This window comes from Balaenoptera acutorostrata, chromosome 8 (genome assembly GCF_949987535.1).
Source record: "Balaenoptera acutorostrata chromosome 8, mBalAcu1.1, whole genome shotgun sequence".
NCBI lineage: Eukaryota > Metazoa > Chordata > Mammalia > Artiodactyla > Balaenopteridae > Balaenoptera > Balaenoptera acutorostrata.
Window position 1 is genome coordinate 32,709,112 of NC_080071.1, and position 18,939 is coordinate 32,728,050.

Sequence of the window (18,939 nt, forward strand, 5' to 3'; positions counted from 1 at the left end):
CTTACTTAAAGTAATTCTGAGCTGGGTGCTGTTACACAGTATTTTAGTTTGACATGGCCTTTGTCATTTAAGGACCTAAAATTTCAGGGTTAGTTTGTGGGCTAATTCCATCTAGTCCAGGGGACAAATACCAGAGGTAGTATCTGCTGTATGCCTATTGTGAACTGCAGCATAACTGTCTTAGAGCTACAATTTCTAAAAGGTTTCAAGATGAAAAAGCTGGTTACTTTCATGGTCGGCTTCATTGTTATTTCTTTCAGCTTATTTGCCTTTTCCTTATTGGTAAAATTTGAAGACTGAAGTACTTTAATTTTTCTGTCTTTATTTAATAAGCTTCCGTGGCATATTGCAATTTTAAAAGTAAATGAATTAGAACACTTTTATCTTGTTAAAAAAAATACCCTAGTAACTAAACCAAGTTGCTTGTTAGCTATATAGTCCTTTTTAAAAAAATAAATTTATTTATTTTATTTATTTTATTTTTGGCTGCGTTGGGTCTTCGTTGCTGCGCGCGGGCTTTTCTCTGGTTGTGGCGAGCGGGGACTACTCTTCGTTGTGGTGCGCGGGCTTCTCATTGCGATGGCTTCTCTTGTTGCACAGCACGGGCTCTAGGCATGCGGGCTTCAGTAGTGGCTCACAGGCTCTAGAGTGCAGGCTCAGTAGCTGTGGCGCATGGGCTTAGTTGCTCCATGGCATGTGGGGTCTTACTGGGCCGGGGATCGAACCCGTGTCCCCTGCATTGGCAGGCAGATTCTTAACCACTGTGCCACCAGGGAAGCCCAGCTGTATAGTCTTAAAGTGATCATTTTTTTCTGAGCTTTTAGCTCTTTTTTTCCTGTAGGATTTTTTTTTTCCTTTTCTATTCTTTTTAGGACTTCAGTTTCACTAAATTCACTTGCTCAAGTTTCTCAGTTTATGGCCCACCTCCATCACCTGTTCTTGAAAGACTGTTCTTTAGTTTGTGTGTGTGTGTGTGGTGTCGTGTGTGTGTGTTGTGTGTGTGTGTTTCTCCCTCATTTCCCATCTCCAATTCCATTGTCCTTTCCAGTCTTGCATTAAGTACCCATTCTTGGATTTTAAACATACGTCCTTTTGATCTGTCCAACATGTGTTGACATTTTTTAAGATTTCATATATCTAAGTGTGTATGTTTTATATATATAAATGGCATTGTACTATATGTCTCACTCTGTTTTTTCCTTTTTTTCAAGCAGCATTGTATTTGAGGTTTACCTGCGTTGTTATATATAGATCTAGTTATTCACTTCTGACTGGTACATAATATTCTTTTATATACTATATTTTACTTATCTGTTCCCCAGTGATAGGCACTTAGATTGCTTCTGTCTCTTTGCTTTGCTATCCCAAGCAACACTGCAAAGAATATATTCTTTTTCCTTGAAAGGACTGTGGAAGAGTTTCTCTGGAATGTAGGCTGAGGAATTGACTTGCTATGTTATTGTGTGTAGCCTGACTTACATTTATTAGGTTCTACGTACCACTCGCAAGAATGACTGTAAGTTTACGCTCCTGCTACCAGTGTATGAGAAAGTAACTGTTTCACTATATCCACATAACTTGATATTATCCAACTTTTTAATTTTTGTCTACTTGATGAGTGTAAAGTAGTATGTCAAAATGTAATATACATTTATCTGTTTACAGTGAGATTGACTATTTCTTCATATATCTATTTACCATTCAGATTTTCCCTTCTACGAATTGCATATTCATATCCTTTGCCCATTTACTATTAGGGTTCTTTACCTTGCTGTAGGAGTTCCTTGTATACTTAAGGGAGGACTTCTTTGTCTGTTTTAGTCTTTTAAAAAATACCTTCTCCTAGTCTATCATCTACTAACTGTTCATAGTATTTTTTTTGTTAATTTTTGTTGGAGTATAGTTGATTTAAAATGTTGTGTTAGTTTCTGCTGTACAGCAAAGTGAATCAGTTGTGCATATATATATATCCACTCTTTTATAGATTCTTTTCCCATATAGGTCATTACAGAGTATTGAGAAGAGTTCCCTGTGCTATAGAGTAGGTCCATATTAGTTATCTTATATACAGTAGTGTGTATGTGTCAATCCCAGTCTCCCAATTTATCCCTCCCCTTTTCTTCCATCCCGCCCCCCAGCCCCAGTAACCATAAGTTTGTTTTCTACATCTGTGACTCTATTTCTGTTTTGTAAATAAGTTCATTTGTACCATTTTTTTTTTAGATTCTACATATAAGCAATATCATATGATATTTGTCTTTGTCTGACTTCATTCAGTATGACAATCTCTAGGTCCATCCATGTTGCTGCAAATGACATTATTTTGTTCCTTTTTATGGCTAAGTAATATTCCGTTGTATGTATGTACCACATCTTTTTTATCCATTCCTCTGTCAATGGACATTTAGGTTGCTTCCATCATAGTATCTTCTATTGAACAGAATCCTTCATTTTGATATGTTCACATCCTTTATTTTGATAATGGTCAGATCTACCACTTATAACTTTTTTTTTTTTTTTGGTTTTCGTTGAAAAGAAATCCTTTCCTACTTTAAGGATACAAATATATTCTCCTACATTTTCTTTATTATTTTAGCCTTCACCTTTAGATATTTGTGTTATATTTTTGAATATAATATGAGGTAGGGATACAACCTAATTTTTCTCCATATAGTTACCTAATTTTTTCAGTACCATTTGTTAAGTAGTCCATCTTTCCCCCACTGATAATCTGATGCCAACTTTGTCATTCAGTCAGTTCTCATATATTCATGGGCATTTCTGGGCTCTGTATGTTCACTGTTGACCCATTTGTCTGATTCTATACTATTAACACACAGTTTTAATTACTGTGGCTTTATATTAGTATATTCTAATTTCTTATATAGAAAATGGCCCCTTCTTTTTTCATCTTTTTCAAAATAGCCATAGCTTCACAAAATTTTTCTTCCCTTCAAAAAAAATTAGTTTCTTAAGTTTCCCCTGAAAACCTTCCTGCACTATATGTTGCATTTAGTTGTATGTTTTTAGTCTTTCTAAATCTAGAAGATCCTCCACACACATACTCCTTTTTGCCCCATGTCATCGACTGGTTGAGGAGAGTGGGCTAATTGGTCTGTAGAATGTCTCACCTTTTGGGGTTTTCTGAGGGTTTTCTCACATTTAAGCTTTTGTTCCTCTATCCTTTATATTTCCTCTAAACTGGAAATTAGATTTTAAAAATTTGATTAGCTTCAGGTTGAACAGCTTTGGCAAGAAGATCTCATAGATGATTCTGTGTACTTCATATTGTGTCACATCAGTAGCACATATGTCTGGGTTGTTATCAGTGATGCTGAGATTGATCGCTGGGTTACAATTGTGACAGCCAGGCTTCTCCATTGTAGTTACTTTTTTTCCCTTTGGACTAGCAAGTAATATCTGGAGGTGATACTTTGGTACCATGGAAATATTCATTTCTCTGTCAACTTTTTACCAAGCAGTTTTAATACTTATTGATGAATCTTTTCTAAATCAGTTATTTAATTAGGAGTTGCAAAATTATTTTTATAATTCCATCATTCCTTCTACATTTATTGACTGAAATTCTTCTGTAAAGGGGAGGTTTCCCTCACTAACTAGGGCTATTTGGTTACCCTGAATGCATTTCCTGTTAGAAAAGCAAAAAACATACTTAATTTTTTTCACTTTAGTTACTAGTAGTCACATCCAGGTGTGACAGATGAATTTTTCCATGTATTTAAAGAATAGATTATATAATATTTTATTTCGGGTTTTTGTATGTATGCTCATAAATGAAATTTGCCTATAATTTTCTTGTGCTGTTCATGTTCAGTGGCCACCATGGTTGTGGTTTTAAAATAAATTGGATAGCTTTCTTTCTTGCTCTTTTGTAGAACAGTTGTAAAAGATAGATATTACCTGTTCCTTAAACAATTGGTGGAATTCAACTGTAAAACTGCCTCAGATTATGCTTTTTTCCCCAGAGGATAGTGGAGAGCAGGAGTTACTCACTGTTTCAAGTTTTTCTAATGGTTATAGTCCATTCAAGTTTTCTATTTTTGTATCGGTTTGATAGTTTTTTTAAACAATAATAAACGTTTATTATCTCTCACAGTTTCTGCCAGTCAGGAATTTGGTAGTAGCTTAGCTCAGTGGTTCTGGCTCAGGGTCTCTCATGGGGTTGAAGTCAAGATGTCAGTCAGAGCTCTAGTCGTCTGAAGGCTTGATTGGGGCTTGAGGATTTGCTTTACTGGCCATGTGATTTGCTCAGTCACATGGCCAGCAGGTTGGTGTTGGTTGTTAGTGGGAGGCCTGAATTCCTATCCACATGGGCCATTCCATAGAACTAACTGCTTGAGTATCCTTGCAGCATGTCAGCTGGCTTCTCCCAATGTGAGCAATCCAAAGACAAAGAGAGCCGGAAGGAAGCTATCCTTTTATCCTTACCCTTGGAAGTCAGAGGACATTGCTTCTGCCACATTCTGTCTATGGGAAGAGAGTCACTAAGTCCAGCCCACGTTCACAAAGAATTTCGACATCCTTTAAAATCACCAAAATATGTACGACAGACTCATAGGTCTCCTAATATTTTGAGATGATCATATGCTTTTTTTTTCCCTTTTGATGTATTAATATGATAATTTATATTGGTAGGTTTTCAAAGCATGCTTACATTCTGGAATAAACCCATTTTAGTTATGAGAATATTTTTCTTATATATTGCTAATATTTTATTTAGGAGTTCTTCATCTATACTCATAAGAGAGTCAGACCTATAGTTTTTTTCCTTTTACTGTATTTTGTCTGGTTTTATTATAATGGTTATAGTAGCCTCATGAAATGAGTTGTGCAGTTTTCCACCTTCTGTTTTCTCACAGATGTCTAAAGATCTTTCCAGTATTTTATTTAAAATTAAGCCTGGAGAATACAGGATACAGGTGAAAGCAGTGGCTATCAAACTTTCTTGACAGTAACAATAAAAATACATTTTATATCATGACCCAGGATGGATACTTGTTTTTCTTTTCACTACAAATGTATTTATTAAATATTTTTAAATTGTAGAAGTAAGTATAAAAACACCACTAAAATATTCAAAAGGATTTATTAAAAGCATCAGTCTGGTTTTACCTAAAATGGATATTTTCCCTTTTTAAAAAAAATTCTGCTGAAAAGAATTCGTTTTTTAAAAAAGAGACAGCTAATAAAACCTCTCTTAGCTTCTCTTTGCTGGTAGATTCTTATTTATTTGATCATTTGATTGTTTTTTGTCAGAGATCCTTGAGAGCAGGGACAGTATATTACATTTTTATCCCTGGTGTCCAGCACAGACTAGACACATAAATGTTTGTTCTATTATTATTAGGTCATGTGTCTTTCCACCTGGTAAGACCAAATAAAAGCCATCTGCTTTAAAAGCAATAACAACAAAATCTTGTTTAAATTTCAGGAAAATGCATAGTGGAAATTGAAATTTGAATATTTCACTAAAGAAGTATGGCTTGATTTTTTTTTTTTTTTAACAAAATTTAAGTGGCCAGTCTTCAGAAAGTTAATTTTAAGCACAACTTTCAAGACATGTTTTATCAAATGTGGAGTTAGTAAACACTGATGATCAAAAAATAAATAAATAGGGCTTCCCTGGTGGCGCAGTGGTTGAGAGTCCGCCTGCCAATGCAGGGGACACGGGTTCGAGCCCTGGTCTGGGAAGATCCCACATGCCGTGGAGCAACTAGGCCCGTGAGCCACAATTGCTGAGCCTGCGCATCTGGAGCCTGTGCTCCGCAACAAGAGAGGCCACGATAGTGAGAGGCCCGCGCACCGCGATGAAGAGTGGCCCCCGCTTGCCACAACTGGAGAAAGCCCTCGCACAGAAACGAAGACCCAACACAGCCATAAATAAATAAATAAATAAATATTTAAAAATAAATAAATAAATAAATAAATAAATAAAGTGAATCTCTTTTTGTATGTGTAACTACTGTTTTAACCATCTTGTAAAGAGATGAAAACAGGTTTTGTCCATTACTCTGTAGCCTGAGTCTGTATCAGTAGGGCACAGTACATCGATTAGTGTGATAATCAATTTTTTTTATTAGGAATAAACAAAAGAAGTTCAGTAGTCAAAATAAGTATTGCTTCATTTATTTCCCTCCCTTATAACTTTTGAATATTTTAAATCTGAATTTTCCAGTTTTATTGAGAAATAACTGACATACATCACCGTGTAAGTTTAAGGTATACAGCATGATGGTTTAATTTATATATATAGTGAAATGATTACTACAGTAGGTTTGGTTAACATCCATCATCTCATAGATACAATAAAAAGAAAAGAAAAAAAATTTCTCCTTGTGAGGAGAACTCTTAGGATCTGCTCTCTTAAAGTTTCCTATATATCATACAGCAGTGTTAACTGTAGTCATCATGTTGTACATCACATCCCTAGCACTTATTTCTCTAACTAGTAAGTCTGACTTTTAGATAGAATGATTTCCATGTTATCAAGTCATTTTTTCAAGTTTAGCCTATTTTTAAGAACAGTTCCTTATAGTATTTTAATACTATAAAATTTTATTTTTATTAATTTCTTTTAAAAAAATTTATCTGATGCTCTGAATTACATTGAAGAGAATAAAGGAAACATTTAGGTGAGGTGAGGGGAGGATATTTAAAGTTATCAGGAGAAGGTGTCATATGAAAGGGAGAAATTAATATTTCAGAGAATTAAGGATTTTTTAAATTGAATTTTATTTATTTATTTATATAGCAGGTTCTTATTAGTTATCCATTTTATACATATTGGTGTATATATGTCAATTCCAATCTCCCAATTCATCACACCACCACCATCCGCCCCCCTCGCCACTTTCCCCCCTAGTGTCTATACGTTTGTTCTCTACATCTGTGTCAGAGAATTGAGGTTTAAAGCATCATCTTTCAGGACAAAAAGAGTAAGTATGAAAACTTAAACAGATATTTAAATGTTAATATTCCAGCCTAGGAGCACTTGTATCCACAAGAGGGCATTACTGTGTAACTTGGACTATGTTTGAGTGCTGAGTATCATAGATACATGAGCTACAAGAGGCCTCACAACTTTTGGTTATCTCAGAAGCTCTCTCTTCCCATTTGTGCTCTGCCAATACTCCCACTCCCTACATTTACTTTCTTTGGCTGTCCACCTTTTCTAGGTTCTTCTTCCTGGCAAGAGCCCCTTCTTGCTAGAGACTTTTTTCTACTTAAAAAGTAATTGAGCTGTGCACCGTCCTTGTTCATCTCTGAGACTTTGGTATAGTTCTGAGTGGTTGACTCAAACTTAACTCTGGTTTCTAAATCTAGGTACATTCCCAGGTCCTTTGTGGTTGTAAAATTTCTAGTTGTTCCTTCACAGGCCAAATGGCAGTAGTGTTAATTTTATATCTTTGGGGGAGGCCAAGATCTAAGCTAGCAGGAAAGGCCTTCTTGGTTCTTGGTTGTCTTTTTGTCCTAAAGAATCAGTCACAGCCTTTCAGTATTACTTGCATGATCAGTGAATGCCATGGTGTAGATCTGTCTTTCAGTTTACTTTACATTTCTTCCTTGGTTTTCTAAGAAAGAAATAGGTATCTTTGCTCTAAACTTCTAAGAAGTTTAAAAACATTCACATGATTAACTCATATATGTTAATATTAAATCTTTTATTTTGTACCATTTTTAAAGCCTTGTTTTAGGCTATTTTATATACAGAACTGTGGAGTAAAGGTAATCTGATTGAATCACTGTTCTTACTATGCAAATCATATCTCAGATATTTGGCGAAAGCTAATTAATAATAACTTATGTTATTTCTAAAGCTGATTGTACTCTTAAACCGTCTTTAAAAATGAACTCTAGAATTAAGCCCTTTCTGAGATTTGAGAGACTATGAGTTATTTAGTTTTTTTTTAACCTCCCTGAATGCATGCTTTTATTCATTTTGGGGGGTCGTTTATTGGAGTCTGGGAATATAGTGACATTGCCTTATTGTGCAATTACTGTATTCTTTGATTTTTCTAGACTAATTGGGTTAAAATATGGTAGTCACCAAATAACGCTACCTTTCCCTTTTTTCCTATTACCATTCCTCCTTTTTCAGTGATAGTAATTTTCTTTTTCTAGGTTTGTCCCTTCTGTGGTATAGATTATTTATTATTGAAAGATGAATTTGGTGGGCCAGATAACAACATTGAGTCCTTAATGAGTCTCTTATCAGCTGGCTTGAAAACTGTCTTTGGTTGAAAGAACGTAGTTCTGGGATGGAGGTTTTTATCTAATTACAAATTTGAAGTTATGGTGATTTATCTTGCTTCTGGCTGAGAAACTGTGATAATTTGGTTGCATCACCCATGTAATTTATTTTTTACTTCTGAAACTTTTATTTGAGAATTGGCTAGTTTAGTGTATTTATGTATGTATAATTACTATTTAACCTGTTTTCATAAAGGATTTGAGGTAACGTATTTTTCTTTTAATGTAGTCTTAATCAATTAAGATACTGGTGATGAACATATTGAGTGGAATCATAGATATTTGAAGTCACCAGAAAGGGGAGAAAACATTAACTGGAAAAGAATTTTATAATTTATCACAAATAATTAGATTGATAGGAATATTACTATTTTCCTCAAATCTTTCCTATATGTATACTTAGAAAAATTATTTTCCTAAGCCTGAAGTTAACTTTGTAATTTAAAGAATTCAAAATTTCTTCTTTGGAAATCTTTAATATGAAAACATTGTAGCAGTATAAATTTATTAAATTTATACTACTAAATATTTAGTAGTAAATTTATACTACTAAATATTTAGTAATTTATACTAAATAATTTAATAAACATATTTGTGCTTACAGTGTAGTAGACAAACCACTATCCTGTATCAGTTGGAACTTAGACGCCTAGGGGAAGCCTCACAGTGAGTGGTGGACAAAGAGATGAGGAAAAATGTAACCTAAGAGAAATTAGGGGACATTAATATTCTTTTACTTCAGATACAAGTCATGTTTAGCTACGAGTTATATATGCAGCCCCTAGCACAGTGGTATCATGATGTGAATTATATGAAGGCAATCTGGTTTTAGCATTGTTTTGAGAGATTTAATCACAAAATTAGAAACCTTTTATTATGTTTTTATGGTCTTTTGAAATTTGAGCAAGAATTAACCACTGTATCTCAGGAAACAAACATTCTAGCTATGATTTTTTTTTCTTCTAATCTTATTATTGGTTTCCAGTAGAATTTGGCATTGAAAAATAAGGATGATCAGTTTTGTGTCTATGTTTAAGATGTAATTCATCATACTATACTTGTGCATTTTATTAGATGAGCAAACCCACTGTTTTTACTGAAGCATGTATAAACATTTAAACATAATTTTAAGGGTTCAGTGAATGTGACTATTCCAAAAACACAGACTTTTAATTAAATACATATTTCTTTAGATTGGTTTCTATATAACTAGGAACTTACTTTCTTTTCAGTAAACTATTAAAAGAAGGGCTTGCAGCACAACATAAAATATATTGGTCACTTAATATTGTACATTGAAAAATTATTTTAAAAAGATACTTGGGATTGGGGTCATTTATGGTAAAATTTAACCAGAAGATGGCAGTGATGATCCTCCTATACTCCCTGCAATGGTAATCAAAAAGTTTTACAAATGTAATAGCATGAAATACGCACGTTCAGCTGTTGGTATATAATGTTAAAAGTGGCAAGTTAGGGGAAAGCATTTGCTGTTTGTTTTATATACTATGAAAAATGTGTATTTTTCTATAAGAAGGGATTAAGAATATTTTGGGTGTCTGTATCTTTGTCTGTACACTTCAGTTTTTTCTGAATACTGGGGTAAGGACGTTACCATTAAGTCTTGCCTTGTTTAAGTTGCATGCATCACTTTATGTTATGCATCATGTCTAGAAGGCATGCTGTTTTATGGCCTGTTTGCATTTTTCACCCAAATTGCTGGAAACTAATGGACTTTTAAAGGAGCCATTCCTTTAGTGATAGTCATTTCTCTAAATTGGCCCTTTTTATTTTTGGTGAGGGGAAAATATCATTTAAGACATCCATTTCTTTTTGAAAGAAAAAATTGACAAAAATGAACATTTTAAAATAAATCTCAGAAAATCAGACAGTAAATGACTTCTGAAGCAAAATTCAGAGTTTTGATTTGACACTAGTTAGAAATGATCTGGTGATCTTAAAAGCAAAGAATTAGAAAAGGGAGAAGGAATGCTCTCCTTTGAAAATTAGTACCCACATTTGGTGTTGGCCGAGATGAAGATGCATCCTTCCATAATCTTGCTTTTTTTTTTTTAAATATAAAGCCCAAATGCATTTTGCCAGAGAAATTGCATGAATCGTCAGCATGCATTGTTAACTTTGTCTTTCTCCTCTTCTTTCTACTGTTCATTTTCATTCATGTACTTTTGTTTTTTGGTTTGCCATTATTTTTTCTTTTTTGTTAATTACTTCATGTTAAATTACTTTTGAAACGTCATAAGCTGAGCAACCTCTCCGTGTAGTAACAGCGGATACCTGTCTATTTCACTATTTAGTCCCTCCTCCTATGTCTCCATCCTCCAAATCTGTGAGCACTCCAAGCGAAGCTGGAAGCCAAGACTCTGGAGATGGCGCAGTGGGATCTAGGTACAGTAATTTTCTTTCAGTATTTTAATGATAGAATGCATTCAGTGCCCAGATACTGTCAGTGCTGTACAGGGACTCTGAATAGTTATGTTGAGTTAGTCCTAACATTTTGAAATCTAAATGGCACAGAAATTGTTTGTTGTAAATTGGAGGGAAATTTTTTTAAACAATATTTTACTGTCACACTTGATTAACTGAGTACTGACTAGTTAACTGATTTTATGCTGATTATTTTATATTAAAAATAGAAGTGTTAATTCATTAAAATTATTTTTCTGTTTAAGCAAATTTTGTATTGGTTATTATGTGAATGTTTTGGGTACAGATAGTGTAAAACCTCTCTACTGTATTATGCTTAATTTCCATTCAGTAGTTGAAAATCTAAACAATTCAGTTAAACAGCCTAATTCTGTTCCATTAAGTCACTATTTCTAATTAAGGTAGAAAATAATAATGCATAAAATATCAAGAATAAGGAATAACTGCTAAGGAAACATTAAGAGTGTTTACTGGCTTCAATAACAAATTTAAAGAATTTTTAAAAAGAATGTTTACTGGCTTGAGGGCATTATGCTAAGTGAAGTAAATCAGAAAGGGAAAGACAGATACTGTATGATCTCACTTATTTGTGAAATCTAAAAAATAAAACAAAATAAGCTCATAGATAACAGAGAACAGATTGGTTCATTTTTATTTTCATTTCTAAAATTTTTGATGGTTGCCAGAGGTGGGGGAAGGGGGTGAGGGGTGGGTGAAATGGGTGAAGGGGGTCAAAAGGTACAAACTTCCAGTTATAAAATAAATAAGTCATGGGGATATAATGTACAACATGGAGACTGTAGTTAACAATACTGTATTGTATATTTGAAAGTTGCTGAGAGAGCAGGTCTTAAAAAGAAAGAAAAAATCACAAGAAAAAAATTTTGTAACTATGTATGACGGATGTTAACTAGACTTATTGTGGTGATCATTTGACCATATATAAAAATATTAAATCATTATGTTATATACCTGAAACTAATATAATGTTATATGTCAATTATACCTCAATTAAAAAAAAAAGTTTACTGCCAAGTTTTCCTGAACTTGGGTCTTCCTTATAAAACAATATTTCATGTTTGTTTTAGGATGCTGCCCACATGTTGGGACTTGATTTTCAAAAGTTCAGTAAGATTTCAGCTTCTTTCCAAAGATCATACTGAGAAAAGTATTATTACTTCTCTTTGTCACACACACAATAATACCAAGTCTTTGTTTAACAGCATCTTACATTTTGACTTCTAACGGCAGCTGAAATGAGATTAAACATAGCTAGTTTAGAATCTTTATTTAGAATCCTTATTTTAGTCTAGGAAGTTAAATGTCCTCCTCAGGAAAACTTCAACACACCTTTTAATGAGAAATAAACTAGGAAGTTTTATCTTCATTGTGCCCAAGCACCTCTGATTGAAGTTACAAGTAATGAGCATCTAAAAGACAAGGCAAGAAAAAAGAAGCAAAGGGGCTAGCTAATCCATAAACTCAATACTTTAATCAGTTTCTGAATAATCAGGTTGTCATTAATAATTAGAAGGCACAAAAGGCTGACCAGTCTGAATTTGAGATGTGCTTTCCAAACCTGTTTTAGTTTTTTCCAAACTAAATTTATTTTAGTCTAAATTCATTTTCAAAGGCTAAATTTGTTTCATACTTTCGTTCTTCTGTATTCTTATGCAAATATGTTAGTATTCCTTTGCTAGTAAACAGGTGGCATTTTCAAGAGAAGGGTTTTATTTTCCCCTTATACATTACCATAATAAAAACATTTCCCAAGGTTAAAAAAAAAAGGTATTTTAAAAATTTCTTTATTTGATATTATATATTACTTTAATGCAGATACTCTACTGTGTTAATTCTGAACTCATTGTTCTTGATTTTGAATAGGAGTAGAAAGATTATTTTAATGCAACATCAGCAAGTTTGCTTTAAAAAATACTATGTAACATCTGTATGAATTAAAATATGTCCTCCCAAGTTTCATTGGAAAACCTAGAGATTATTAGAGAGACCCATTGGAATATTGTAAATTGGTATAGGAAGTAAATAACTGTTAAGAAAAATATTTATTGTGTTAGAATACGTATTAATTGAATTGCCAATTTAATGTTAAATGCTGTAGGTTACCACAGAAAATAATGTTCCTGGTCCTTGCCTTCGGGAAACTTGCATTCTAGTGTTCATTAATTTACATCATTAATTTAAAGATGCTATTCACTGTATTGAAAAATCCTAAGAATAGTGTGCTAACTTGTGTTTATAGTGTAGATTTGTAATGATAAGATGTAAAACAAGAAAACAGGTATTTAAATATCTTTAGGGGTATTTGTTTTTATTAGAGAATGAGTAGAAAATTAGTTTCTTTTAAGTTTAACAGGAGAGGAAATAAATTCTCTTTTTAAATGTGGTGACTTGATATCTTTTTAGTGAGAACAGACTCATTTTTAGTTGTTAATTTTCAAGAGGGCTGAGTATGTTCACTGCTTAATATATATGTATACACACGCAGTAGAAAACTATAGATTCCATAATAGATAATTAATATTGTTGATTAATTGGTGCTATTGGCAGTGAAACAATAGCATTTTAAAATATGTGGCTTTTAAAAAGAATGCTGGAGTCTGAGAATGAACAGAATGAACTTCCATTGAGCAGGCATGATGATAAAGAATAAACAGGGAAATGCATGAAGATGTGTGAGATGTATGAACCTATATACACTTACATTAGCTGGCCAAGACAGTCTAAGATTACTACACTTAGGGAGGAGGAAAAAACATGTTAGACATTACCAAGTATGATATCAAAACATCTGAATCACTATTACTAAATGCCAAAAATTTCTATTGGGCCTGGTGGTAATTTATGAATAAATATATAAGAGGCCATGAAAAATGATATTTCTCTAACTTTGCATATTGGGAAGTTGCATTTCATTAAGATGTTAGTTCACTTTCTTAGTCACTTCTGTTATCTCTAAAATTTAGGTGACAGTTACTCAATTGAGTAATCCATGCCTCTTGTTCCTTTTTTCCATTCTTGATCAGTTTATCTCTTAGGCTTTTGATTATATGTCTCAGGATTATATTGAAATTTTACTTTATATGTCTGCAGATGCCTTTAATAAATATAATCCCATATGTTGTGCCATGTGTTTTCAGTACTGGTTCTATTTTGAGGTAGAGTTTTACTTGATTTCAGACTAAAATGACATCCTCAACAAGGAGCTCTATGTCATTGGTAACAGCTAGAGCTCTTAAAGAATGTAAAGGCTACGTACAGAACATTCCTTGGAGAGCATCTCATAAAACTCCTTCTGGTTTAACAAAGCCTAAGTTTGTTTCTGTTCAATGCTTAGTATAAAGTAAATCTTCACTGTGGCCTCTTCCTTCTTTGCGTACACACAATACCATTTAAATCCCAAGATCTTTCTTTATATTTTTAAAATGAAGGATTTCTCTAGTTCAGTTCATCTGATTGCTTTTACTGATAAATTGTAGAGGCAAGTATAGAAATCATTTCTTGTATTTAAATATTATAGCGGTTTTAGTTGTATATTATAATTTGTTATATATGTGACAAACAAATATATTTGACTAAGATGGTAGCACCGAATGTATTGTGCTTAACTTTTTAATAGGGACTATGAGCATCTTACAGTACTGTACATAATTATCTTATACATCGCTAACCTTACAAGAGTACCAGTGTCATAAAGTAGCTTTTATTCTAGTAATGACTAAATTTTCCTTAAATCTTTTGGAAAAGATCCCATGTAAGTTGTTTACCCAATAGGCAAGGCTAAAACACAACCGAATATTTATTTAGGATTGATATTCTCCATAAGTTTAGTTAGTTTAGGTAATCCTTTGAACATAAAATATTTTTCCTGGGGGAAATAATCTACTTTTTCCTAGAGACAGAAATCTTTAGCTGCTTTCTAAAGCAGATGACATGTAAGCCCAAGGCAGTGCTTAACCCATAAATTACATAAGGGTCACATTTTGGAAACTTTAGCTATTTTGTATCCCAGTGGAATAGTCTTTGGTTTTCTTACCGAAAGGCTTATGTGTTGACTCATTTCCTTTACCAATATGACAATTTCCTGCACACATTTAATGCTTTGGGCAAGATTATAATATGTTAACTAAGATGTTTTTACTAATGTTTTTTTCATTAAGAAACTTAAAATTTCAACTGTTTTTTTTATAGCTTAGCTTGTTATCATCCAAAAATAATGTGTTATTTGGGATGTTGGATGTTTTGGCTGTTCTTAGCCATTATTATGCAATATTAGTTTCCCAAAATCTGAAAATACTGTCTTTTAACTATTCTAGGTTGTATGTTTGCATCTTTAACCATATTATGCTTATTGCATGCACTAGAGCATTGAGTGATACCTGGTGTTTTTTTGTACTAACCAGAACATGTGGGTTTTAATTGTGAACCGTACTTTAGCTATTCATAGAATGTATTTGCTTGACTAACTTATGGCCTTTTTTGCTAATGCTTCATGGTTGTCCTACAACCATTTAGGACGCTGCATTGGGATACAGATCCATCAGTTCTTCAGCTTCACTCAGATTCCGATTTGGGGTATTGAATAGATTTATTACCTTCCCTCTTTTATAATTAATTTGATTCTTTGTGAAATTGTCCTAATTTTATTTTGCTTAAATTTCTAATATTCAGGTAATACTTTGAAGAGTGATATTTTATTGTGACACCTCATTTATCCTCTTATCATTTGTGAAAGACATATTTTATGTATCTGATTTTAGAGGTACCCTAAGTCTACCCATTTAAATGTCCAAATTACTTTTATTATTTCTATATTTTTGATGTAAGTTTTTCTACAATGTATTACAAACTTCCCAAACTTTTTCTAATAAATACGCTACATGTACTTGAACCTTTTCTAGGTTACTCAACATGAATATTAATTTATTTTCCTATATTAAAATTCCCTGATGATTTCTAAGGTTTTGAGAGGAACAGAGCTGTTGGTTTCTACACCTGGCTCCAGATTGCTATTGATTTACTCATTAATTCATTTATTCATTCATTTATTTATTCTAGTCTCCAATGCAAACTGTAAGTGTTTGCTGCTGCCGTTGTGCCTGACTCAGATAGCTCTTTTCCCTTGATATTTTGCAGCTTTTAAAACATATGAACAACACCTTTAGGAATTATGTCTAAAGTTAAGAGTTAATAAGCCTTGAATTAGGCCATATAAGAAAAGTATATGAGCTTCTTGTACATTAGCTGGTAGGCCTCTCTCTTGGCTGCCCTGAGGCTTCCCCACCCCCAGTTGCTTGCTTGTTCTCAGTAAAAGTGGCTTTGGATAACTGAGGTATTACCTCCCTAAATCTTAGAATATTTTGTTTGTTTGTTCTAGTATTGTGATTTTTATCTATTAAACCCTATATGTACTCAAGTTAGTAACTTGTTCCTAATGTTGGCTTCACTGTTTTTTATCAGATATGTGAGTGACTTAATTTTCATATGGTTTACATCTTAAATATCAGAATATAAAGTTTCTTATTTCATATTTTGTTCTTAGAATACTAGATTACTTCAAATGTACTTAAATTTTCCCATTTAATTCTTTGATTATGCTTTTTTTTTTCTTTAAGGCTAGATATTCCCAAGGTAGAAAACACATTAAAAATTTCTTATGGCCCACATTTGGGACCTTAGAGAAAATTAATTCTTTAAATGTACTAATTTTATTAAACTTTTTTGTACAGGATTTTGAAAAGGATGTTTATATAAGAAAAAAGTTGTTATATTACCAATGATATATATATGTGTGTGTGTATATATATATTTCAGATATCCATCCTCCTTTATATTCTGGAAGTTCCACCATTGTTTTTACTAGGTGTTCTTTTAAGACAGATTCATCATTGAGAACTTTGGGAGTTTGGAAGCATGCAATATTTGGTTTAGAATTTAGACATCTACTGTAATAGCCACAAGTCTCTTCTTCTGTTTGTCAGAAAAGAATGTATTCCCCCCTATTTAAAACAGAAGTGACTTTAGTAATTTCATGATATTCAAAAGATACGTGGCTTTAGTTTAGGTCTAAAATGTTTGCACAATAGTTTGTCCATATGTGAATCAAGGACCATGTTGACCATGCAGAGATTAGAGATTTAAAGTTTAAATATTTTATTTTAAAATCTAAATTGACTGTATGATTCTCCATTTCTGCAGAGTATAAGTAGAAAAAACGGTTTTCAACAGAAACCTCTTTCTCACTCTTAAAGCTGAAGTTTTCTGATGGTGAAGTGAACTAAATGTGGTCTGAGTGAGATCCACATATTTGACTCTTGAAAAAATGTCCAGAATCGTATCCCTGCTAAAAACAGTTCTCATAACCAACCGTATTCAGCAGTCTACTCTGAAATTCCTCTCCTCTTACACTGTTATTACCCACACATTTGTTCTAAGAAACTAAATTATTTGCCTTTTTAAAGTGAAAAATAAACACCTTGAATGATTCGGAAATATCTTTTGTTTTTGCTACCTTCTAATTCTTTTGTTAAAATAAAGCCAATTGTTCATTTAAAATTTCTTGAATAAAACAGGGATTTAAATTACGCTGTTGGATATACAGTGTTTAATTCTTACTTTTCTAAAGTAACATTATTTGATGTAGTTAAAATGTATCATTTGTAATATTTAAAAACATTTGTGTTCACTTTATTTAGACGAGGACCTATTAAACTTGGAATGGCTAAAATTACGCAAGTTGACTTTCCGCCTCGTGAAATCGTCACATATACGAAGGAAACTCAGACTCCAGTTATGGCTCAACCCAAAGAAGGTGAGTATCTGTCCTTAATATGATTGTCATTAAGCCACCATATTAAACAAGTGGATTCTTTCCCTTTTTTTTTTTTTCTTCCTTTTTTGTTTTTTGGCATATTTTCTTAGGGGAATATTATAAAAGTAATGCTTTGGATTTCTGTATTTATGTATTTGTTCTTTAGAGTTTTAAAACTTTTTCTTTTAAAAGTTAATAGAAATATAAGCTGTATGTATGTTTTTAATTTTGTTGACCTAAATGTAAATATTTCCGTTTTCATATTGTCGTTGCCATGTGCTGCTTTAGAAGCAGAAAAACTTAAGCATGTTCTATTTCTGTGTCATGAACATAATTCTTCCCAAAATGAGAGTATCAATATATCCCATAGTAAATGAAATCATGTAAATTATTCAATATTTTCTGTGGAGTATACTGTATTCTGATATACTGTCATTGTTAATCCGTATTAATGAACAAATCTAGACCTAATTCATAAACTTCCTCTTTTATGATCTAAGGGCTCTACTGTGTTGATTATATAGCAGTTTTTAATCTCTGTGAAACAGAGGGAGTATACATTATATTGAATGTGGAGTCCTTTGATTCTTAAACGAGAAGGAGTTACCATTTTTACAGTGGGGACTAATTTTTAAATTCTCATCAGATAGCTAATGATTTAAGCATAAAGTTAATATGATGGTTCTTGCTTTTCCAAGGGAAGCTAATAAATGTGTTAGACATAAAAGAGGTTTACTTAATATCCTTAATACAGATACACAGTTTCTTATCTGAAACCTTTGGAGGTATATATATAGGAATTCAGAATTTTTCACATTTCAGAGAATTTTTCACATTTCATAAAGTATATGTACCATATGAAAACACTCCAGCAGCATCTTGGGCATTAATATTTCAACAGCAAAAGATATGAATATTCAAACTGAGTGAGATAATGATTAAAGATAGCTTTACCTCCAGTCATGTCAGGGTTTACCACCAAATGAGTTATGAATTTTAGAGTTGATATTTTGGAATTATGGGCCTATAATAAATAATCCTTTTAGCAGTCTGTGCACAAAGAACATTGTTTTCTCCTTAGCCAGGAAGATTTATTCCTGTTTAATTATAGAATATCAAACCTAAGCACTTTATCAAATGTTTAAATTAATTTATCTTTAAAATTTCAGTTAAATTACCACGTTTCTCCATTAAGGAGAAACTAAAGTAATATTCATTGCAGAAAGCCCGGAAAATACAAGTAAGCAAAAGGGGGAAAAATCCTTGAAATCCCTAGCTATTAGCAATGAAAATCTTCAAATTTTCATGTTTATATATACCTCAAAAGAAAATTAGGATTATAACTATTTATAACCTTTTTTAACTTAATGGTAAATGATCATATGCATTTTTAA

At 32.6% G+C, this 18,939-nt stretch overlaps 1 protein-coding gene across 5 annotated transcripts in view; it reads left to right on the forward strand.

Moving 5' to 3' along the window:
* DYNC1I2 (dynein cytoplasmic 1 intermediate chain 2) overlaps positions 1-18,939 on the forward strand; it is a 58,481-nt gene that overhangs the window by 4,679 nt on the left and 34,863 nt on the right. For 4 of the 5 annotated variants that reach the window (XM_057551452.1, XM_057551451.1, XM_057551453.1 and 1 more), the window contains 2 exons: positions 10,587-10,677; positions 17,430-17,545. In XM_057551452.1, coding sequence (XP_057407435.1) covers positions 10,587-10,677; positions 17,430-17,545 — 207 coding nt within the window. Of the gene's footprint in view, positions 1-10,586; positions 10,678-15,249; positions 15,310-17,429; positions 17,546-18,939 lie in introns of all 5 variants that reach the window. The other variant, XM_057551454.1, reaches the window with a different exon arrangement.